Source organism: Cornus florida, unplaced genomic scaffold (genome assembly GCF_030987335.1).
Source record: "Cornus florida cultivar Cherokee Brave unplaced genomic scaffold, ASM3098733v1 CherokeeBrave_3.0.0_Hap2_Chr06, whole genome shotgun sequence".
NCBI classification, from domain to species: Eukaryota; Viridiplantae; Streptophyta; class Magnoliopsida; order Cornales; family Cornaceae; genus Cornus; species Cornus florida.
In genome coordinates this window covers 59214435-59239949 of record NW_026775576.1, presented here as the reverse complement: position 1 = coordinate 59239949, position 25515 = coordinate 59214435, and the positions used below count along the sequence as shown (strand labels likewise).

Sequence of the window (25515 nt, the reverse complement as noted above, 5' to 3'; positions counted from 1 at the left end):
AGGGAGCCTTTGATCCCACCTGAATTGCCGAGCTACCCAGTGAGGATTATAAACCTTACCCACCCCCAAATGCGGAGGAAAGAGAGCAGGAAGATAACCCGCAGAGGACATTGCAAGAATGGTCAAGGTTGGATTACGCTTCAGAGACTTACCCGAAATGACCATGCCATCTTTTGAAGAACAACAATCAACGCGAGGACCCTGAATGTTGGGGCGAGCCATGAAGCAGCTCTCTCTATCGATGTTTTATGCTAGTTTCTTCTTTGAGCTATGTTTATGCCATTAAAAGGACCTCTTGAGGCCACTATCGCGAGGTAGTGCGGTTGGGCGAGAGCCATATTTTGGAAAGTGCTCATACAAAAACATCTAAAGAAAAATGGTGTTAACAGGAGACACCACACTTATACGGCCCATGGAGCGCTCCATTCGCCAATTCGAGCTCGTAGTAAAGCATGCCCAAGAACAGCACGGCTAATGGAAAACTCTTGCCATAAGATAGCCTAACAGCCAAAGGAATGAGATCGGGACAGGGCCCATTATCAGGAGGGCCTGGGAAGACGAACCGAGATAGCCATGTTAAAAGGAAGCCAGCAAGGCGAGCCAAGTCCCTGCACTTAGGACCGCTAAAGGATTCCTTCTCTTCCTGGTCGCGAGGGGGAAAATCTTGAAAGTAATAACGGAAGAGTGACACAAAGGTGCATTTTTTGCCTGTCTCCGAAAACTCCTCGTGAAGGCCATCGTCTTGATAGCGTGAGGCGATCTTCTCAACTGAGGTAACACCATTGCGTAACTTGGCAGCAAGCTTGACCTCATCTTCAGGAAGAGACCAAGAGCTAGGATCGTGTTCACCAAACACGTTCAGACACATAAGTTGCACTACGTCCTCAAGGGTAGGGGTGAACTCTCCCCAAGAGGTGACAAAGGTATGAGTGTCTCGGCTCTAACGAGACAAGAGAAGTGCGAGGTCAGGAACATCCCACGATATGGTTAGCTCGCGAGTATTGCGAATAGCGTCTGTAATCCTAGTAGTTTGCAAAGTTTTGGAAAGCTCAGAGTCAGCCAGGATAGCATCTGTCCATAAGTCCCACCCTCGGCCATGACCGGTCTGACTCGTAAAAGCAACACAGGAGTGAGGGAAGTCGCCGCGGTCTACCCTAAATCTCAACACCGAGTTAGGAAGGATGGGTGCCCCCTTACGCGCATAAGTTTCACCTTCGAATAAGAAAGAGCTTTCCTGGACCTCGTCCACCTCGCTCAACCCATCACTATTGAGCCAGAAGGTATCACTTGGACCGAAGTAAGGGGCAACTCGCCACTCAGCCAAAGGAGGAATGTTGGGGACATCGTCTTGCGCTGTCATGATGCGAGTCTAACCTCAGGCAGAAGAAAATTCTTGGAAGGAGATAGGCGATTTGATTTGTCTTGTGCCCTGAAGAAAGTAAAAGTGTTGACTTAAATGGTAGGGGCCCAGCACCCCAAGCGTCGCGCCCCTTACAAACGAAAAGACGTGACTCGAGATTCAAAGCGTCATAGTCTAGCGCACCAGTAAGAAAGTGACACGTGGAGCGAAGAAGCAGAAACGACGTAACCCTTCAATGCCAAAGTATAATAACAATAACAATAATAATAATAATAATAGTACACAACTTGAGTAAAATTGATGATTTGCTCGAGCTCTCCCCTCGGCGACCTCGAGCAGGGGGGCAAAATGTTAATAACCGCGCCAAGATGGCCGTTCGAGTGGCGCCACCCCTGAAAATAAACACACCTGGCAAGTACTTTTCTGGCATGCCCCTAAAGGGACTAAGTATCCTCGAGCTACTCGTTCTATAATTGAACTCCCTAGCTGAGGAAGGGGTTGCTACCCTTCCTCTCATGTGGACGCGCCCCGCTCCAGTCGGATGGGCCCCTCCTCCCCGAGGTTGCTTCCTGCAGGGGCGACCAAGCGACTTCGAGCATCTTGCTTTGCGAGCTTCCCTTTCTGGTTATAGGGACCTCGAAGTGTAGAGTCAGGGTAGAGCCTTGTGAGGGTCAAGAAGGAGGAACCTCGAGGAATGCTCTTTCCCATTCTGAGTTTAGGAATTTGAGGACGTGTGGACAGGTGGCTGAGATTTAAGGTACCGCCTCAATTCGAGGCCAATACATGGGGGAAAGGACATTCGGTACCCGAGCTCGAGCTAGGAGTGACAAAGAGTGCATTAATTACGAAAGACGTTTGACAAAATCTGTATTAATTAAGGAGCACCATTACCTCTTCGGAATGGGGGGCAAAACGCCGCGGTCCATCTATCAATGTCCCATCTGTCAGGAGGAGAGACCCTCAAACCCTTGGGTAAGAGCGGGCTCACCTGAAAGATCGAGGGGCATTGACCGAGGAAGTGAGCACTATAAATAGGAACATTAATCAACCTTTAAGACAGATAACAACAACCCTAACAAGCAGACCTTATCGAGCTCGAGTCCATTGGGTACCGAAGTCGGCCTTCCCTTTCTTAATCTTTGCTGTCAAAGAGTCCCTCGTATTGCTTGGATCTCCACTTGGATACTGATCTTAGATTTATTGGCTTATGTGGAACTATCTCCTCATCCTACAAAGAACTACCTTCAACAATCTTTTACTTTTCAATTCTCATATGTTGTATATGATACGAAATTTCATCTTTTTTAAAATTGATTTTATTTTTATTCATTAATTTTATAAAAAGTATAATTATTAAGGCTTTTTAATAAAAAAAGAATATTGACTCAAACTCATTATTATGTTATTACTCGTGTTAAATGATGTTAAAAAGTTCATAAAAATTAATCAAAATTAATTAAAAAAACCATCTTTATCGAATTATGTTTAAAAAAATCACGCATCAGTGTATTTTGATTATCATGTGCAAGTTTAAAAAAATTTCACGACTGCGATATCCGATTCTGTTACGTAACAGAGTCCATTACACCAATTTAAGCACGCTTATAAAATATTAAAATCGAGTATATATTATTATTTCCATAAAGTGTATATAAAAAATACAAATAGAAACATTTTTATAGTAAATAGATATATATATATATATATATATATATATATATATATATATATATCTATGCCCCAATTGCACCCATGCCGCACATGCCACTAACCATTGATTCATATGCCCCGAGTTTGACAATAAAACCTGACAACGAATTGCAGAGCAACTACGTTGAGCTTTTCCTGTTGCATATGCAAAGTAAAGATGAGTTACATCTTCAAATAAGTGGGCTTTGCTTTGCGTCTTCGAAATAAATGTAAAGTTAATTTGAAACAAGCTCTTAATTCGTATGTCTCTCCCAAAATAGGTTTTTATTTATCAATTTATTTTTTTTATTACCTAGAAACTCAAGCACATATATCCCATTTAGAGAGTCGAACCCTCACATTTCACTTTTGAGAGAAAAAATACAACTAGGCTCAACAAGTTCGTGCAAATTTTTTTCAGACATTTTTATATTAGTGTCAGATTCCTCTCCAAACACAATAAAATCCATTAAGGAACCATGCAATTTATATGTGACCAGATTAAATTTACTGTAACCATAATCTTCTTGTCACAAAATTTAACTTAGCAATTGAAAATGGTACTTTGGAACTTTAATTATAAATGATAATAAGGATCGGAACAGATAATTTTGTTACTCCTGAATCTAATTCGGATTCAAGGTAAAATATTTTCTGATTTGGATTAAAATTAAGGACTGAAGCCTTCATGAGAAGAAGCGCAGAGAAAACATAAATAAAATTAAACTGCCAAAATAACACAAAGTGCAGTAAAAATTAAGACTGAACTCTTGAAAGATAAAATGTGAAGGCAAAAATACCAGATAAATTAAAGCACCAGTTTTGGTAACCGTTGAAAGAAAAAAGTGAGAGCAACTTATGACCTCTTGTCACACAGAGTCCAAAGCAAAGCAGCAAAATAAAATTACCAACATAAACAAAAGAGCACGTCTTGATAGAAAATGCAAACGCATCCCAAAGAGTAACAATCAAAAGCTTCATGCTGAACACCATCCCACCGTAAAAAGCTTCATACTGAAGATTTCGTGACTACACCCCGTTGTACAAACAATCTGCATCACATATATATATAACTTGTTTAGTATATTTTAAGTGAGCTACCTGGGTGTAGTAATATATATACACCGTCCTTGAGTGAAACACGTGAATTTTACGTCTGTGAGAGATATATAGAAAGGAAGTGTAGTGAACATCGGAGTTCATGAAAGTCCAGATTGATCTACACTATATCATCTGCTAAACTAAAGACAATGTGTGTGTCTGTGTGTGTATAAATAATGAATCTAAATAAGTAGTTTTAAACCACCATGAAATAAATGACAGATTCTGCTCAACAGCCCATACAGTAACATAGATTAAATAGAACAACTAACAAGGAAGATGTGTAAACCTAATTTGGAAATCCATATTTGAACAAGGAAAATAGAAACTTGTACACATGCATGAAACACACTATAAGCGTACTTATTAAACATACATGCAAAAGCCATTGTTTAAATAATTCGGAAGGAAAGAACCTTTAGCTCTAATCTTCCACCCTCTCCACCTTCGCTCATACGTCTATTTAACGGGGCTAGAATAACCTTATTGAGCATATATGTAAGAGTATATAGATAAAAATATCACATTGAGGGTCAGGGACGGCAGGGGTTTCTGGTTTTGGGCGGACACTTTATGTGGTGACTTTTTGTTGGCATGCTCCTTTTCTAAACTTTTCCTGACTGCTTCAGATGGGCGCCTTGGTGGTGACTGTTATAGGCTCGATAGCGGGAGGACGACTTGGGATGTGCACTTTTGAAGCATTTTCAAGATTGGGAGGTGGGTGATTTTCCTTAGATTATTGGAGATGTATCGCCAGGAGGTGGTGAGTGGTGTTGCAGACGGTAGTGTGTGGATGTTATCTTCTCAGGGGAGGTTTGATGTGCGCTCGTTCTATAGGGTCCTCTCAGATATACCGAGGCTTGCTTTTCCATAAAAAGCCATTTGGCGCATGAAGGCACCTCTTAAGGTGGCGGCCTTTTTTGCTTTGCACTGGCTTGTGGCTAGGTGCAACGGGCTGGGTGCTTCGTTATCCGACATAAAAACTTAGGCTATTAACTGGGGCTAACACCCAACACATGTATATCCATTTATTTTCCATCTAGATCCCATGTACAAGAATCCCTTGTAACATTCTCCCCCACCCGAACTCGCAATGCCCTCATTGCCATCGGGCCACCCTGCCTACTCGGGTAGACTGACCCGGACACCTCTGGTCGGGCACTTGGCGTGACACCTGACCAAGGACTGGTCTGGCTCTATAACCAACTGTAACGAGCTAGGTGATTCGCAATTTGATCCAAAAACTTAAGCTATTAGGTGGAGCTCACACCCAACACATATACATACCCATTTACTTTCCCATCCGGATCCGATGTGGGACAAGACTTCCCTTGTAACACTAGGGATAGTTGGAATTGATCTTGATTTTGTTCGAGTTCAGTGGGTTATGCCTCAAATCCCACTCAGTACGATTGAGGCTTGGAGGGGTGACCAGTAGGTCCACAAGCCCGTGTCAAATAATACTATTAATGCGAACCATAGAGGCTTATGTAAATTTAATCACACCATCACCATTATACACATAGAGCCCCAACAAATGAAATACATATAACAGAGAGATGCATCTTTATGTGATTATTTATGTTACACCATCTTTAGTCCAAGTTTACGGTTTGTACAAAACCCTTTATGTTTCAAACTTGAAGCCTTTATGTCTTTAATTCAAGACAACCATGCCTTTTGACTTTATATGTCTTCAATAACCTTATGATATGTAACAAGGCATGATAGAAATCCAGCTTTATCCCAAATGTCATGCAAATGTAGTCTTTCAAACTTTGTATCTCACCAACAAGCCAAGCCTCAGTGGAGGCATGTGTGTGTGAGTAACTAAGGAAAAAAAACACTTTGTATCTCTTCTCGAAACTAATGATCCAAAACTTTATGAGTTACCAAATATCCATAAGAGATAAAACTACAAACTTCTTATGAATGCCATGAAATGAAAACAAAAAAATATAAGTTCCACCATTCAAATAGAATATTCATGTATATAAATTTGAATAATAATGATCCAAGACTTCTTGAGTTACCAAATATCCATAAAAGAATACACCACTACAAACTTTTTATGAATATCATGAAATGAAAGCAAATAAATTAAACTCCCACCATTCAAGTATATCAAAATAATCAACCATACTCATGTTAATTACATGATTCTTGAATACCCAACGGGTAAGCTTCAGTTATGGGTTGCTATCATTGCCTCAGTCTCACTGTTTGCTATTCACTCACTTTCTCCCTCACAAGTACTTAATATCCTTATGCTTGGAAGTTGGAACCAAAAGACCTCTTATTGTTCTTGGAACAAAACAGTGCAGAGTTATAATTGCAAAATATCTTCATGGCTTAGTAATTAAGTCTAGTATACACCTATAATAAAGTTCTTACTATATGAATACCTTTAATAAAGTTCTTAAGCCAAATGGCTTTTATAACAGGCTACAAACTTAGCTTGCATGGTAGATGAAGCAATACAGGGTTGTTTCAAGACTTTTCCATGAGATAACACCACCTCCGACACACAAAAATATGTAACCAAATGTTGGACAACGTACAAAATCAGTGTCTTCCTATCCATACACCACATACTATCACCCTTACTATACAAGTAAGCATAACATTTTTGGTTCTTTGCAAATATCATAGGACTTTCTTTGCTGCCACCCAATGCTCAGAACCAGGATTAGTTTGAAATCTCTTAATTACACAAACTGCAAATGGTTTCCTCTTCTAGGACATCGTCGTTTTTTAAGTTTGTCGCCCTTTCCAATGGCAACCGCTCAAAGGTAAAACCACAAAGATTAATTTGCTCCCACTAACCTTGAGGGCACTCATCAACAGTGTTATTAAAAAAATACATGAGATGTCACCACTCGATCAAATTTTAGACACCACTGAGCGGTTGCCGTTGGAGACTCCTACCCTTTATATAGGCATCCTAACTAATGGTGGGTTGGGATACATTTTACTCAATAACTGACATCATCTCACTAAAACACTTCTCTAAAATATCGTAAATATTACATAACTCTCTACAAACTTTCTAGAATCCTCAATGATAATACAAAGGATCTACAGTAGAATCTTTTCTCAAATGTAAACCTAAGAAAACTTGCACCCAACAAATATCAAAATCATTATAAATTCAGCACAATAAGTCTTAACAATCTTAGTGCCTATACCTGCGAGAATTTGCACCTCTTTCATTGTCCAGTGGCGGTATATTTGTGTGGTTGATCTTTTTGGCACTGTTCGACATGATTTGGGTGTTTTCCGATTGACATGATCAAGGCTTAGAGAGGGTGTGCAATGGATAGCAGAGAGGAAGAGAAGAATATGGTGGGGCTTGTAGCAAGCAGAATATGAGATCGTTTGATGGCAAGGAGACTCCTACTTTGTCTCACAAATACGTAATTATGAGTTCTTTAATTCTTTTGGGTTAATGGGCACACTTGTAAATGTGTGGAGAATTTTGTGGATTTTATCGATAGACTGAAATTATAGTTTAACGGCTTCATATAAAAGTAGTGACAAGATAATTATATGACTTAGCATAGAAAAATGAATGATTGATTGTTATAGTTTTAACTTTCTCTACTTGATTGATTACCTTCATGACATGTTATGTGTTCATGATTTAAGGTTTGTTCCACACCAAGATAGTTTTTAGAATAACAATATGATTTCACATGGTGAAATGAGTTAAGTTGTGTAGCCGTGTAACCTGAATGGTGTAATGAGATAATGGCGAGGTCACTGATAGAAAACCTTATGATTTTGTATATGATATACATGCAAGTGACGGGAAAAGGATAGATAATCAAAGTTGATTTTCATTAATTATTATTATTTTAGTAATGCTTTAATTGTAGGATATTTCAGTAATATAGTTTTTGAGGGTTTTAATTTTTGTAGTATCATATTATTAGAATTCTATACTTGTGCTTATATGTATGTGGTTTGAGTCATTAAGAAACCACCTTTTGATGTTTATTAAATATTATCGAGATTGATTACTGTGATTTCTTCCTTCCCTTTCTTTTTCTTCTTCTCTCCTCTTTTTCTCTCTCATTCTACATTAATTTTGGTATCGAAGCAGCCCTATCCGTCCTGCATCAATATGAAGTGCAAATATAGGTTGTAAGATGATCTAATGATAAAATTCGAGAACAAAATTTCCTTTCTAGAAGAGTAATATACAACATCTGTTGGCAAGTTAGCTAAAGAATTTGTGAATAATTTTTCTCCTTGCTGGGAAAACACAAGCTTATGTATCACTTAGTAAAACAATAATTCTTTTTCCTAGATATGGAAGCTTTGGAGGTTGAGGATTAGGCCTTTAATAGTTATGATTTTTTTTTATTAAAAGGACGTCTTATATGGGCCTAAAATAATATGTTAATGAGATGTGACTTTGATAAATAATCAATTAAAAAACCTCCTCAAACTAAAAAAAGTTAAGATGATTATGAAATTACATATTTGGCCTTCATTTAAAAAAAATTCATATTTCTTACTCTATACGTCGGAGAGTATGGGGTTTGGAGATAAGCTAACTTGGACGCAACAATGCAAATCACTGTGACCTTTCGAGCTTGAGCAACCTCTCGAAGAGAGAAACACTGGCAATTTTTTAAATGTGTAGATTGGTATATAAAGATAAATCTGCCACCCCATGGTAGCAAAGACGGAGAAAGCAGCTCTGTTATAGAGAGAGAGAGAGAGAGAGAGAGAGAGAGAGAGAGAGAGAGAGAGAGAGCGAAGAACGTTGGTTTTGGAGCAAATGAGGTGAGAGAAAGAGAGGGTGTATTTATAGAGAGAGACTTAGAGGGGAGGGGTTTGAATTTTTGGTTTGGATGGAGAAGATGGGAAGAGATAGAGAGTGAATAATTATATTATATTGTTGATTTAAAATACTTATATTTCTAGTGGTCAAAGAACAAATAGCAGTTTTACCAAACAAGCAAAAAACCCTTACCTCCATTGACGAATTTCGGGTGCTCGGAGATCACTCAAGATTCCAGTGGATCCGTGAAGCCTGGGTTGTTTCAAACCATTTTTTTTTTATAAATAAGATTGTATTAAATCGCCCAAAAAATCTCCTATTCCTTTCTAACCATAAGCACCACCAGAAGCAAAGGTGCGCAACCCTCCAATAATCCCGAGCCTGGGCCCCACTGTACCCCCTCTCTTCCATTTTTTTTTTTCCTTTCTAGAACAGAGCTGCTTTCTGGTTTTGCTACCATGGGGGTGGCCTAAGTCACATAATTCGTTAAAGGGGTAGTTGTTCCCACGCTCCGCGCGCGAATTGGCGAATTGAGAGCAAATTCGCCCTAAATTCGTGAACTCAAATATTGTTCTTGATTTGGACAAGGCTAAAAAGGTTTAACTAGAATAATCATTTAAATGTGGACACTTCTTGCTGCGGTGGCAAACACGTGTCCGGCCATGTCCCCGGCGTGTCCGTGTCTGACACCGCCCTGGCACCTCTGACGAAGTGTCTGTGCTTCCTAGGATTTTGTCAACTGGAGCTCGGTGTGACAGGGCTTCAAAAAGGTTAATGTTGAAAGGGATGTTGTGAGATTGACCAAGGTGGGTTCAGGAAAAATGAGAGGTCTAAGCTTTAGATTAATCTTGTAGTTTAGCAATGAAACATTTAGCAAAATTTCCTTTACTCCTAGTTTTCAATGGAAAACTAAAATCAATACAGACAATGATATATCTCTATTGAGGGCAACGGAAAATTGAAATCAATACAGACAATGATATATCTCTATTTATGAGTAGAAGCACATCAAGTATATAATATTAAGTGTGACCAAAAGGTAATCATCACAATATGTGTGCCAGTCTGTGTATGCACCTAGAATGTAGGAAAAGGGAGAACATACCTCACCTCTGAGTGGATCATCAAGACAGAAGGATATGGCTAGCTTGCTACCGTACATTATTTTGGGCATCGCAAATCCAAACAGGTGATGGTACCAGAAGATAATGTGGTTCAGTGCACTTCCAATCACGTGTACGATAATAATTGATGGAGTTATCGTCTAAGTGGAAGACCCCATTATCATGACCTGTATTGCACATGAGAAGCAATTCTTCATAATTTTCTGTGAAATAGATCGAATTCCCTCTAAGCTCTGGATAATCACGTGTTGAAAGAGAGAACGAATGATTATAACCCACAAATAATGAGCGATCATCTAAGCATTTTACATGTTCCCACTTATTCAGCTTAAAATTCAACTTATGAACAACAAATCTCAAGGTCCTGTGAAACTTTGGCGGGTCAATGGGATCTTTTTCTTTTCCCCCTGGAACGAACTCTGTATTAAAAATCCTGAAAACCAGTAGAAGATCCCCCGAGGATTCCACCAAATATTTCACAAAAGAATCATGCCAAGTTTTAGGAATATCGGGGATCGTCCGTGGATTAGAGAAGGTGGGGTCAATGAGTTGATGTTTAGGACAGGAATGATCAGTGAGATCCCAAGCTTCGAGTTGATGATATTCGTGATGGTTGCCCGAGGAATAAAAACGTCCATCTTTGCTGAAATATATAACGTCACAACAACGGTTGTAGCTAATGTCGTTGCTCAAGAGAGTCCATCTCTCATCCACCCCGAGTTTACAGAAATATAAATCCCCACCATAGTTCATCACCGCCGTCGTGGTGGTGGTGCATTGATCATTATCAGGAGAAGATGATGGCGATGATGACAAAACAACATCGTGTATGGTACGAAGAGCTACTGTTTCGGAGGGAGGTGATTTGTGCTCGTTCGTTTGGTCAAAGAAGGTCATAAGGAAGTCTCTGACTAGAGAAGTGGAGGGGGAGAGGTTATCTGATTTCAGAACACGCATACCCTTCACGGTCGGTAGGGTTTCCAAAGAAGGTAGGGGTATGTATGGGAGATGATTATGATTATGAAGAGAAGAAAAGTTTTGGTGCTTGATGAAGGGATTTAATAGATAGAGGTAGCCATTGCGAGGGTCGAGAAAGACGAGCCAGCCATGAGTGGAGCCAATACAGGCGGCATTGTCTGGTGTGAGGTACTCTCTTTGCCACGCGAGCCCTAGATTTTTCCTCACTCGGTATTTCTTCTGGTCAGCAACCCTGAAGAAGTGAAAATAATCATTGTAGTCATCATCATATTCCTCCTCTGTTTTACTGAAGGGTGGTACAATCATCAACGGTGAGGACAACAGTGATCCAAACTTTTCTTCATCAACTGTAGTTGTTGCTGTTGCTGTTGCCGCCTGAGGAGGAGGACGAGGACAAAACTCACTCAACAATCGGACGGAAGACAGAAAACCACCACCACCACCACCTAAGATTCTGCAAAATGTGGCCGGATTCAGCGCAGGTAGGCGACGAGACATCATCCGATCGGCTAAAGGGGGGGCAATGAACTGCCGTCGGCTCTGCTGCTTGTTACTCTCTCCTTGTCGGCCTTTGATACACCACTTTGTGTTTGCCCTAGAATCGCTATGAATTTATTTTAGGGGTAAAATCACATAATCGCCCCTCTGACTATTAAATTTGTGCCCTAGAAAAAAAAATCCACTAAAATCAAACAATTTCAAACATTATCCCATTTCTGTCCCCGAGATTGTCAATTGACAAATTTAATTTTTGTAAAATTTAAAAACATACTAATTGTTATTTACAAATTACAAATTTAACCTTCTTATATAATTTTATTTTCATTTTATGCCCTGCATGTTTTCTCTCCCGAAAATTCACCAATCTCTCTCTTTGAAATCGATATTTCTCTTTCTAAAATTCTCATTAACTTTTTCACTCTAAAATCTCTCAACTCTCTTAAATTCTCTTCACTTGTTGTTTGATCAAACTGAAAATTATGCACTAAAAATCTTAAATACTGAATTTTAAACGCTGAAGTTTTAAGTGCTGAATGTATTAATTTGAAAACCTGTTTGATAATATTTTACTTTTAAGAACTGAATTTATTAAGATTGTTTATTATATACAAAAGCTAAAGTCTGATATTTGTACATATTACATTTTTGCCCTCCATATATGGCATTCATAACAATTTTAGATTTATAATATAAAAATATTAATAAAATAACCTCATTAAATATATCAATTTAACAATCAATAATAATGTCAAATAATCAATTAATTTTTTTTATTTATCTAGAAATAGAATTATATTATATAAATAATTGATGAAAATTTAAAATATATGAATTTTGGATTACATAACATTTATGTAGGATATCGAAAAAGGTAGGGGTGGCCACGGATCGGATTAGGCATCAATTCTAATCCAATCCGCTCACAACGGATTAGGAGATTTTGAATCTGCCACCAATCCATTAGTTCATGGATCGGATCGGATCGGATCTGTGAAATCACGGATCGGATCGGATCCAATCCGCGGACTGGATTTTCCAAATTAGTCTATTTTTAATTTTTTATCAATTTCATATCCAATTACAAAAGTGTATAATAGAACATAGATTAACCCAATTTAAATGCATAATAACAAGAATAGTCAAACTGTAAAATATTGCATAACCAAAAGGATAGTAGTTTTCCATATTATCCGAAAAAATAGTAGGACTAGAATGCCAAAATTACATAACAGTAGCAAGCAAAAGTAGTAGTGAAGTGAAATAAAAAAAGGGATAGTAGATCCATATGCCAAATATTACATAACCAAAGGTCCAAAAGTAGCAGTAAACCAAATAGGCAAATATTACATAACCAAAGGTCCAAAAGTAGCAGTGAAGTGAAAAAAGAAAAGAAAAAAGGAAGTAGCAGACTAGCAGTGAAGTGAAAAAAAAGGGGTAGCACACGGATTGCTACGGATAGATAGAGTTGCTATATATATATATATATATATATATATATATATATATATATATATATATATATATATATATATATTACGGATTACCCACGGATTGCCCTGGATCGGATCGGATTTTTGACAGCCTAATCCGTGATCTGATCCATGAACTACGGATTCACTTTTTTAGAATCCGCCACCGATCCGATCCGTACGGATCAAATCGGATCGGGTTCGTGGATTGGCGGATTTTTTGCCCAACCCTAGAAAAAGGTGCTATAAAGATTAAAGAAAGTAAAATTTAAAATATATGGATTTGGATTATATAATATTTGTTAAATAATTATGTAGGATATCGAAAAAGGTGTTACAAAGATTAAAGAACGTAAAATTTAAATTATATTGATTTTTGATTACATAATATTTATGTATGGTATTGAAAAGAATTCTTATCTAATAATAGAATTTTATTATATAAATAAGTGATATAAAATTTAAAATATATGGGCTTTGGATGATATAATATTTATGCACGGTATCGAAAAGGATGTTAAAAATATTAAAGAAAGTAAGTGAAAAATAATTCTTATTTAGAAATAGAATTTTATTATATAAATAGTGGTGTTAAATCAATTTGAATAGGTAAATAAAGAGACGTGTTTATAATATAATATTTAGAATTATTATTATTATTATTATTATTTTGGGAATTTGGTAAAATTATATATTTTTTAAAGAATTTGTTCTATAATGTAAAAGTAAAAAAAAGAAAAGAAAAGAAAAGAAAAAAAGTAACAACCATCCAAATATATATAGAAGAGTTTTTCAACGACAGAACTCACACTATTTCCAAATGTAGAGAGAAACCGAAAAGAGAATTTTAAAAAAATTGCAAAAAGAAGTCTAGAAGAGAGCGTGATTATTTGAGGGTAGAGTAGTCATTAAAAAAATAGTTTTAAAACCTAACCACTTACTGTCTTCTGTGATAAGCTATAAGTAACCCTCTTCTCGCTTAAAATTTTAGCCTCTTTTAAGCGGTAATTACCATATTAAGCTGTATCCTAAAATTTTATCAAACATGCTTATTTTTAAAAATCACTTACCGTCTTCTGTATTCAGCGCTGAAGTAGGAGATTAAACAGGCTTACTCTCTCTAAGATTTAGGTCTGAAATTCTCTCGTCCCTCTCTCTGTGAAATTCTCTCATCTCCATCTCTCTTTAAAAATTAACATATTTATCTGATTCATCTTCACTTTCTCTCCATCTAATATTTGGGTCTAAATTTTCTTTTCTCCATATCACTGAAATTACTTTTTATCTCTCTACAAATTTACCCATATCTCTCTCTGAAAAGATTATTCACAATGAGGTTTTAAGAGTCAAATTGTAAACAACTAATTCAAAATTAAGATTGCACAAATTAAATTAGAAAGCTTAAACAGAAAGAAAGTGAATCAAATTATAACTTCAATATTGTCCCAGTCGTATAGAGATGGAAAACTTTCATAAATATAATTTTGTGTGTAAAGATGATTATAGTAAGAACAGAAAACACCTTCCTTATACATCTATACTGACCGCTGATGTGGACCAATAATAAATAGACATGTCATCTTTAATTACCAAATCAAATATAGTGGGTAGGATACCCACTTACCAAATCAGAGATAGTGATTTGACATTTATGATTTGATAATTAAAATAGAATGTGTTGTGTAAACCCTCACTGAGGACCTAAGTATTGTTCTTTTATTTCGAACAATACTTAGGTTCTCACTAGTGAGGATCATATAATAATCCAAAAATTGCAATAGAAAAGAAAAAGGGAGGTTTGTGATGATTTTAAAATCTTTTCTACTAGGTAATCTAGTATCCCTATGCATGAAGATAATCAATTCGGTCGTTGTGGTCAAACTCTATTATGGATTTCTAACCACATTCTCCATAGGGCCATCTTATCTCTTCCTTCTACGAGCTCAAACTATGGAAGAAGGAACCGAGAAGAAGGTATCAGCAACAACTGGTTTTATTACGGGATAACTCATGATGTTCATATCGATCTATTATACTGATCACTGATGTGAACCAATAATAAATGGACATGTCTATCTTTAATTACCAAATCAAATATAGTAGGTAGATATCCACTTACCAAATCAGAGATAGTGATTTGATTACCATTTATGATTTGGTAATTAAAATAGAATGTATCTATTTATTATTGGTCCACATTAACGGTCAGTATGGTGTAACTGACTGCTGATGTGGACCAATAATAAATAGACATGTCATCTTTTATTACCAAATCAAATATAGTGGTAGATACCCACTTACCAAATCAGAGATAGTGATTTGATTACCATCTATGATTTGGTAATTAAAATAGAATGTGTCAATATATTATTAGTCCATATTAATGGTGTGTAAATCCTCACTAGTGAGGACCTAAGTATTGTTCTCACTAGTGAAGATTTACATCATACTGACTGCTGATGTGGACCAATAATAAATGGAAATGTTATCTTTAATTATCAAATCAAATATAGTGGATAGATACCCACTTACCAAATCAGATATAATGATTTGATTATCATCCATGATTCGGTCATTAAAATAGAATGTGTCCATATATTATTGGTCCACATCAAAGGTCAATATGGTGTAAATCTCATTAGTGAGGACCTAAGTATTGTTCTTTTATTTCGAACAATACTTAGGTCTTCATTAGTGAGGATCTACACCCTACTGACCATTGATATGGACCAATAATAAATGAACATGTCATCTTTAATTACCAAATCAAATATAGTGGGTAGATACCTACCTACCAAATTAGAGATAGTAATTTGATTAACATCTATAATTTAGTAATTAAAATAGAATGTGTCAATATATTATTGGTCCACATCAACGGTCAGTATGGTGTAAATCCTCACTAGTGAGGACCTAAGTATTGTTCATTTATTTCCTATTCAGTTTTATCACGTGGCTTATAAATTAGGATGGTTAAAGAATGGAAAGAATCTACTGTTGGGGATTTTACAGAAATATAAAAATTCTCATTTATATTTATTAACATTTTGAAAATACATAACTCACAATATGAAATGAAACATTACTTTTCAATATGGAATGGAAGCATAAAATTGATAAGGATATAAGTATTATCAACTTGAATAGGTAAATAATATAATTATAATTATATATAAATAGAGTAGAGTTAAATTTGATAACAGTAAGGAAAACAGGCCTTTGAGATTGAGAGGCATGTAATGCAATGCCCTAAAGTCGATACTTCCTTCCCATGTGTGGGTATTGGCGGTAGTAATGGCTCCAAGATACAACCCAAGAGCTTGTAGGCGATGTCTCCTCTAGGCACGTCTGAAGGAAAACGGGTAACCATGTCGACGTCTCGTTGCCCATATACTAATGAAATATAATCCTAAAAAATATACATATACTCATTAACTATAATACTCAAAATATTTTAAAAAGAGAATAGAAGAATATATAGACACACTCATGTAGAAATATAAAATTAGATTGCTTATCTTTTTCTCATATTGACCATATATATAACATTATAGTTATAACAGCTACTGGTCAAATAAATATAAGTTTTAACACACTAATAAAGTAAATAATAATTCATAATAAATATATAAAATAAAATAATATAATGTTCAGAATAAAATCACTATTAATTAGAACATAACTATATTTTTATTAAAATATTCCCAACATTTGCGTGGTTAATCCAAATCAGATTCGATGAAAATTTCGGGGTTAATATTTAATTGCCCAATCATTATTCTATAGAGATATATAGATTGTAAAGGAATTGGTGTAGATGATTAGTTAGTTCTGAACAAGCCTGCATTAAAGGGATGACCAGTACTAAACGAGTGGAGGAAGAAGACCCACTTAAGTGTATGACATGTACCTTTTTCGCTATTGCCAATGCTTCAAAATTGTGACAACCTTGTGGGCTAGTGTGCCGTGGGCAGGTGCGAGGCACTGGCAGGCCACCACATTGGGTGAGTTATAGGTGCATGATTCCACATCGCCTGAGTAAGGGAAAGGTGAAGTGCTTATATGTGATGGTATTATCTCTAATTAGTATGAGGCCTTTTGGGGTAAAATTCAAGAGCAAAATCGTGCGGGCTCAGGTCCAAAGTAAACAATATCATACCATGAGGTGGAGTGGGTAACAAATGGTATCTGGTGTGTTGCCGCACCACAAGCTTAAAAGTGTGCATTAAGGCGAGGGCCAAATTTTATATTTATAAAAGCCTCTACTACCTTCACTAAAAATATAGTTAGGGCGAGTAGGGATCGTCCCAAGGGATTGATGTCGAATTTGGTTGTGGAATCACTATTAGGGTTAGTAGGTCGAGTGATCAAACAAGTAGTTGGTTGGTTGATTAAACTAGAGAGCAAATGAAACTAAGTACAACAATATAATGCAATAAAGAGTAAGTAAGAGAGAGAGAGATCTTGGGGTTTAGAGATTACAAACAAACAATACTTTTCTACACCCTTAACAACTGACTAATGAGGGTAATGTGTGTTGCAATATTGATGTGTATGTGTATTTGGTTGATTAAATTAGCAAGAATGACCAATTAAGTATATATTGTCTAAGCAACATGTGAAAAACACAATATATCTAGCAATTAAGTATATATTGTCTAAGTAACAAGTGAAAATCACAATATATCTAGTAAGTCATTGATCCTTTCATTAAGCTCACAATCCAAATACGCCATAATGTTAGAAATATATGCTACTTGCATTCAAAAGTATGGAACATTAAATAACAAGCATGGATTGTCGTCCCATTTTATAACTACACTACATCTACACTACAACTAAGCTGCTAACATGAAATTAAACTAATTAACTAAAAGAGAGGCACAATCCATCAAGCAATGAGCATGGACCATCAAATAAACTACAATAGCATTCCATTAAGCACTATGTCTTGACAATCTCTAGATCTATAGCATCAATATACATAGACATGCATCAATAACACAAAATCTAGAGACAAGCACATGAATCATCAGTTCTAACATACATAGACATATGGAAAGAATGAAATGATCAATTGGAAGCATTAAACCATATAAATCATTGAATAAACAAGATCTATATATATTAAAATGTCAAAACATGTATTACAACACAAATCGCTCAATAATATACAAAATCAAGAAGTAGAAAGCATACTTGGAGCTAACTCTAGCCCCAAGAGGATGTCTAGCCACTCATGGTAGTGCTCCTCCAACCCTCAAAGGCAAGCTCTATGGTTGATGAAGAGTCTCCAATGGTGTCTCTAGCCTCCTCCTTCTTTGCTTCCTCTCTAAGAATAGCCTCTCTTGTAATTCTATGATGATAGATGGCCTCCCCTCAAAAAGTGTATCATATTCTATATATAGGTAGGTCAAGTGACACACAAAATGAGCTGGGGTCGTGCACAAAATATTCCCCAATGATTGGATAAGGACAACTTTTAATAAGCTAGGAATTTTAACTTTTTCGCACTGGAGGAAGTTCGATCGATCGAACCTTGTACTTGGATCGATCGAACATGGCTGAGATTTATCGAACTAAGGCTAGATCAATCCACTTTGCGGCGCCTTTTTGGGTAAAAACAAAGTTGAGATATTTCGGAGATATTTTTGGGAAAAGGACAAAAGTGGTTGGTGGGATGGTACAACTGGATAAGATCAATCATTTGGATAAGGACAAGGATGTTCTAGCGATAGAACTTTTGAGATCTCTGAATGTGAATATCATGGCTTGGATCCATCTCTGAAATGTTGAGATCGATGAATGTTCGATCGATCTAACCTTGACCTTGGATTGATCGAAGATGCTGAATTCCACATTTTTCTTCCTTTTGCTTCCATTTGGCTCCTTTCTTTGATTAATCTCAGAATTGCTTCAATTAAGCTCTTATTTGGCTGAGTTAGCTTATTTTGGGGATAAGTGCCTGAAAATGGAAATAACACGAAATCAATCTAAAACGGTAAAGTAAGATAGATAAAGATCCTAGAATACCTAAACTTAAGAGGTTTAATTACGCACTTTTCAACGCTCATCAGTATCAGAGCCTAACTGTAATGTTATGTTTTAATTATATATATGTATATAATTGTATTTGTGGTGTGTGGTTATATATATAATTGTGTTGTGTAAAAAGAAAATGAAAATAAAAGAAAAAGATATTTATTTAGAGTGGTGGGTCCCACCACTTATGTGAATTGTGGCCAAAAGGCAATGTTGGCTTCACATTCTCTCTTTCCCGTAAGCCCTTTCTCTTTCACCTTTTTTTTTTTTCAAGCAATAATTCAATCCTTGATTTCTCCCTTACCAATTGGAATTTTTGGGTGCCGTTTGCGGCAAATTAGAGAGCGCGTCGAGACCTACGATTTGATCAGAGCAATTCATTGTTTGGTGCACTTTGAATTTGGAAATTTAGGGCACAAAATTAGGGGTTTTAAATTTAAGTGAGATAGGGGTTTCTAATTCTCAATTTTTTGTTCCTTTGTGAATTTTTCTTCAATATTTGTTGTCAAGCATGCTTAATTTGAGTTGATTGCCTTTAAAATGAAGTAATTGTTGTGTTTGAAATTTATGATTATGTGTATTAGTTGATTTGTATGAAAAACATGTCTAAGTGTTAAATTTCCATGCCTTTGGTGTTTATTAACTTGTTGGAAATTACTATAAGAAAGCATGTTAATTTGTGTAGTATAAATTCTTCATTTTCATAATATTGGCAAAGCATGTGCTATTCATGCATAGCATTGGGCATGAAAAAGGGCAAAATGATTTAAAGTGAATGAAAAACAAGTTTTGGGATAAAGTTTTGATTAAAGAATTTTTTTGAAAACTCGGTCACCGAGGAGTTACTGAAGGGCCGTGGCGTTAATATAACCTAGAAGGAATTAGGGAAATCATCCTAGCGTAGTTGAGTTAGCTAATCCCTAAATGACGCCGCGGGGTTACCAAGAATCAGGGACAGTAGCCAATCCTTCTCTCGTGTCGCCGAGGAGTCACTGAGGGACGGATTATGTTAACGATTTGAAAAGTGGAGAATGAAAGTGATTTTGAAAATTGGGAGAGACACAGCATGGCATAGCATTCTATAGCATCACATTTTCCATTTTGGCCTTGTAATTTGTTATATTTTCTCCTAGTATAGCATGGTCCCGTTTTTTATATTTATATTCATTGTTTGGATTCACGGGGTCATAAGAGGTTTGTCTTAGGCACTACCTACTGAACTTTATGCTCACCCTATTATTTAACATTTTTCAGGATATGGGAAAGAAATGGCGGATGACGTTCCACCACATGCCTAATTTGGATTAGAGGATCATTTTGCTATTTTTGTATCTAACTCCCATCATTTTTTTTTTTTTTTTTTTTTTTTGTAAAACCTTAGTTTGTTATATTCGGTATAGAAACTTATGAACTCTTGTTATTGTAATTTTGCTTCATGAACAGTAAGTTGATGTAATTGGAGTAAAATTCTAGTATGTGGCATGGGACTATGTATAAGACATTTGCTCCTTTGTTCTGGATGAATGGGATGATGATGATGATAGGCTATTTTGAGGGGATTGTTGATGTTGTTATTTTGGGAATGTTTTATATTATTTGAATTGTGTGTTGGGACAAGTTAAATTAGTTTTGAAGGTCCAAGAGAGGCCATTATGTGTGTGTGTGTTATTTATTTATTTTTTTTATTTTATACATTTCAGCAGGTTGTTGTAGAACCCTTTTTAGCAGAGGTTATGCCGAATTATTATTATTTTTTTTATTGGTATCATTTTAGGGTCGTTACACTGACCCAGCCGGAAGTGTGGCTAACGGGGACATTGGGCCCAAATGAGGGGTAATTATGGCGACCTTCTGGGCGGGTGTAAGATGTACTGGCAGGCTACCATACTGGACGAGTTACAGGTGTATAATCCCAAATCGCCTTGGTGTGGATGGGGTAAGTGCTATATGTAAATTCAACACCCTTATAAGACACAACGCGCTTTAAAATCATGTTGGCCGTGAACCCACCAGAACTCCGAAGTTGAGCGTGTTTAACCTGGAGTAGTACCAGGATGGGTGACCCACTGGGAAGTCTCTAGTCTAGGAGAGTCAAAAGCGGATAATATTGTGTCTGGCTAGGGTGAGGGTCGTTACAAATGCTATAAGAGTCTGACCTAGCCGGAAGTGTGGCTAACGAGGACGTTGGGCCCCAAAAGAGGGTGATTGTGGTGACCTTGTGGGCGGTTGTGCCGTTGGCGGGTGTGAGGCACTGGCAGGTTACCACATTGGGCGAGTTACGGGTGCACAATCTTACATCGCCTGGGTAAAGGAAAGGTGAAGTGCTTATATGTGGTGGTGTTATCTCCAATTAGTATGAGCCCTTTTGGGGTAAAATTTAAGAGCAAAACCGTGCGCACTCAGGCCTAAAGTAGACAATATCATACCATGTGGTGGAGTGGGTCGTTACAAATGATATCAGAGCCTGACCCAGCCAGAAGTGTGGCAAACATGGATGTTGGGCCCCAAAGGAGGGGTGATTGTGGCGACCTTCTGGGCCGGTGTGCCGTGGGTGGGTGTAAGATGTACTGGTAGGCTACCATACTGGATGAGCTACAGGTGCCGTTGGCGGGTGAGGGTCGTTACAGAAGATAGCTTGATTCGCTGTGAAGTGAGTGAATTTGAGGTATGGACAAGTGAGGTCTTTATTCCAGCAACCTTTAATGACCACTAAGGTCGTCACTGGCGATGACCTCCTATTGTAAGGTGGATCGATGGTGCTGGCGAGGTTGACCTTGTACATCTCCTTGTGCTTGAACCCGAACTCGACGTTCTTGGTAGCTTCAACTATAGCAAAAAGTAGGGTTCGTACAGGGTGTTAGGGATTGTGGGAGCGCAATGCGCGTAGCTGGTAGCTTCAATTATAGCAAAAAGTAAGGTTCGTAGAGGGTGTTAGGGATTGTGGGAGCGCAATGCGCATAGCTTTTATATCTATAAATATCTGTTAGGGATTTTAACTGTAGAGACCCAAACACAAGAAGTGTTACCCATGGGAAAAAAAAACAAAAGAAGAAAGAGCCACTACAAAGATCCAAATTGTAATACCCCTATATTTTAAAGATTTATTTTATTTAATTTATCTGCATTATTTAAATTGTTTTCTTTATTTGAATTGCTTGTTATTTTACGTTATTTTATTGATTTAATTAAATTGATTGAATTATGTGTTAATTAGTTAATTAGCTTGCTTTAAATTCCTTGACAAAAAAATGAATAAATAAATAGCTTGCTTTAAATTATTTAATGTTTATTAATTGCCATTATTTGCTACATTGTGTAATTTATGTATTTAATTAGTTGTCTTCTTTTATTTAATTAGGTATGAATTGGGCTTAGAAGTAGCATAACCCAAATGAATGGGTTTGGACTAGTTGAGCAATGCCTAGATTTATTTGCGGAGGGGAAATGTTGATGTGTATATATATATACAAATATTAAATATGTTTATATATTTATATATAAGTAAGAGGGTTTTATTTATATATGACATAATATATATATATATAGTGGTGTTTAACTGCTATCTCATGAGTATGGAGTATCATATTCACTTTTATTCTTAGTGGTAAGGTCTAATTCAACGAACATTATTTAATTAGCTTTCTTTTAATTATTTTAGAAAATTTACTTAATTTTCTATTACCATTGGATACTGAAGATACCAAGAGGGGGTGAATTGGTATCTTATAAGATTTCTGCAACTTTTTATCTTAATGCATGGTGATAGAACCTCAAATAAAATGCTAAGATTGTCTCACACCAGATATACGAGATAAAACCCCCCGTGTACCTTCCTAAAAAAAAAAAAATCTCAGCGTGAGAGAAACGTCCTCGGAGCTGTGAAACCCACCTCATAATCCACTGTGAATGAAATAGAATACACCAACACTCAATTCCACTCACCAACCTCACATATAAGTCAATCTTGCACTCTCCCGTGTCCACAACACCCTCGTGCTAGGACCACTCACCAATCTCACAACAATCACTCAAGCACTCCCCCTGTTCACAGCATCCCAATGCTTGAACCAAGTGCTCACCAAATCACTCAGCAATAAAATGACGGTGTTCTCCCAAGTTTTACAAGATAAGTGTTAAATAAGCATAAGACTTGAAATATAGATTTCACAGCCCTTACATGATAAGCATTGCACACCGCTACTGGATTTGATCTTATCAACTTCAAAGCTTCAACCAGAGATGGTGTTTGTTTGAACGGAACTGCACTGAAGCTCGCTTGGAATATTTCTGTAAGATGAAACTGCACCGGAGCTTGGATACAAGCTTAGAGATTTTTGCCGGCCTGGTATGCTGCTGTTTGGGCTCGCTGGACTGAGAATGAATATCTCCGGAATGAGGTCTTCTCGCCGATAGAGAGATTTTGGCTCGCTGTAATGAAGTCTTCACGCAGGTGTGGTCGCTGTAGCTCTCCGGTGATGGGTTCTTCAACAGGACTTCGGCCAAAATGGGTCTTCACGATTGCTCTAAATTAGTCTGCAATTAGGCTCACTCTTTGGTCTTCAATAGATGAACATCACAGATTATCTCAGATTGTCAGTGAAGCACAGACCAACTTAATCTTTCTTGATTCTTCCTTGCGCACCGCTATGTCACTCTGATTTTTCTCTGGAGCTCACAATGTGTCTTCATCTTCAAGCTCTCTGAAAATTTTTCTGTCCAGTTTTTGTGCTCACTTTTACACAACCACACCTATGATCTATATATATCTCTGATCAAAGAAGCCGTTAGAGAGAGAAAACACCAGCTTCGCATAGCCACACAAAAGCTATCCAAACAATGAATTAATCACAGCCCTTGACTTCAAATAAAAGCTGACCAGACAACTTGAGGACGTTGGATCACTCTAGATAGCAGACCATATACCCTTATCATATGATAAAATTCGTTGAAGCACAACTAGTAAACATTATACATGCTGGATATTGAAGTCGCCGGTATTAATGGGCAGAGAAGACACTGGATTATCCTTGCAATACATCTGCATACACGCACACGGACTAAAAAAAAAATTAAAATAATTATTAGTGCACACCTGATAATGACATATAAATATAACTAAAATAATACCCAATAGTACTTAAGATAAGAATGAGATGCCCAATAAAATTAATTTTACATTAAATGAGCAAACATGATAAGCATATAGATCAACAGATACTATTAAAATGAAATGGCAAAAGTAGACATTTAACAAAAATTTAACAATATACTTTCCTAAAAATAAAATTTAACAATTTTGTTACTCCCCAGTAGACTATTGATTCCTGATAATTCATGATTATTGCGAAGAAGAGATGGAGAGATGAGCAATCGGAAGAAGCTAAGACCTGAAAATGCAATAGGCTATTGATTTGTTGAAACTACAATAAAAATGCTACACTTTCAAACCAATTAATTTGCAGATTCTTATTGAAAATTTACTAGTAACAAATTTTGTTTAGAGTATACTGATTTTTAAATAATACTTTACAACACTAATCTGGTTAAAGTGTAAAGAATTTGATTTATTCGGATGTTATGCTTAAGATTAAAAATTACTTTGATTATATTTGCAATGAAGCTTCTCTCTATGCACCTATTGGGCTTCACTTTTAATTTTGCCACGTCTACGAGTAGATAACGTAATTGCAGTGCATCTCAAATATGAGAATCAAGAAACCGTCTAATTTTTTACGAAAAAAAAATTATTTTCTTCTCATTGGATATAAACATGATTAAATCTCTAGTTTTACTTATTGGAATTATAAGAAACTTGTAATTTTTTTGTTGGCTTTGAAGAAAATCTCTAATTTTACTTATTGGAATAAGAAACTCGTAATTTTTTATTTGCTTCGAAGAAAATCTCTAGTCTTACTTTGTGAGAAGAAGAGGAATTTTTTATCTACTTACCTAATTCTAATTCAATCAACAAAAGAGTAACGAAATTGTTAAATTTTTGTTAAATGTCTAATTTTGTCATTTCATTTTAATTGTATTGAATTTTAATAGGAAACATAAGTTTCTTTTCAAAAATAATTATAAGAAAACTAACTAAATAATGTCAATTGGATTAGATTCTATGATTAAGAGTAAAAGTGAGTATAGTTGAACATTACTAGTTATGTATATGTATGTTGTGTATATATTATGAATAATATCAGATTCTATTTTAATTATCAAATCATAGATGCTAATCAAATCACCATCTTTACCCGCCTATTAAAATTGGTAATTAAAAATGGCATGCCTATTTATTATTAATTCACATTAATAATAAAAATAGTGTAAATAGTCACTAAACACTTAAGTATTGTTCATATATTATTATGATTATTAGTATTATTATTATTACTTCTATTAGGTAGTAGTAGTATATAAAACAATACATATATATATATACACACACACATTAGAGTGGGA

At 36.2% G+C, this 25515-nt stretch overlaps 1 protein-coding gene across 2 annotated transcripts; it reads right to left on the bottom strand.

The window, feature by feature from the left end:
* Positions 1 to 3784: 3784 nt before the first annotated feature.
* Positions 3785 to 11654, bottom strand: LOC132311617 (uncharacterized). 2 transcript variants are annotated; one of them, XM_059809615.1, is made up of 2 exons: positions 10048 to 11654; positions 3785 to 4101 (listed from the first exon to the last, which is right to left on the bottom strand). In XM_059809615.1, exon 1 carries the CDS (start codon positions 11543 to 11545, stop codon positions 10094 to 10096), a length of 1452 nt encoding a protein of 483 aa, XP_059665598.1. In that variant the 5' UTR covers positions 11546 to 11654; the 3' UTR covers positions 3785 to 4101; positions 10048 to 10093. The 2 variants fall into 2 exon arrangements, with proteins under 2 accessions (XP_059665598.1, XP_059665599.1); XM_059809616.1 differs by having other exon boundaries at positions 10053 to 11654.
* Positions 11655 to 25515: the final 13861 nt, after the last annotated feature.

Excerpts from the sequence above, each read along its gene's own strand:
- LOC132311617 (XM_059809615.1), bottom strand. The coding sequence starts at position 11,545 with ATGATGTCTCGTCGCCTACCTGCGCTGAATCCGGCCACATTTTGCAGA.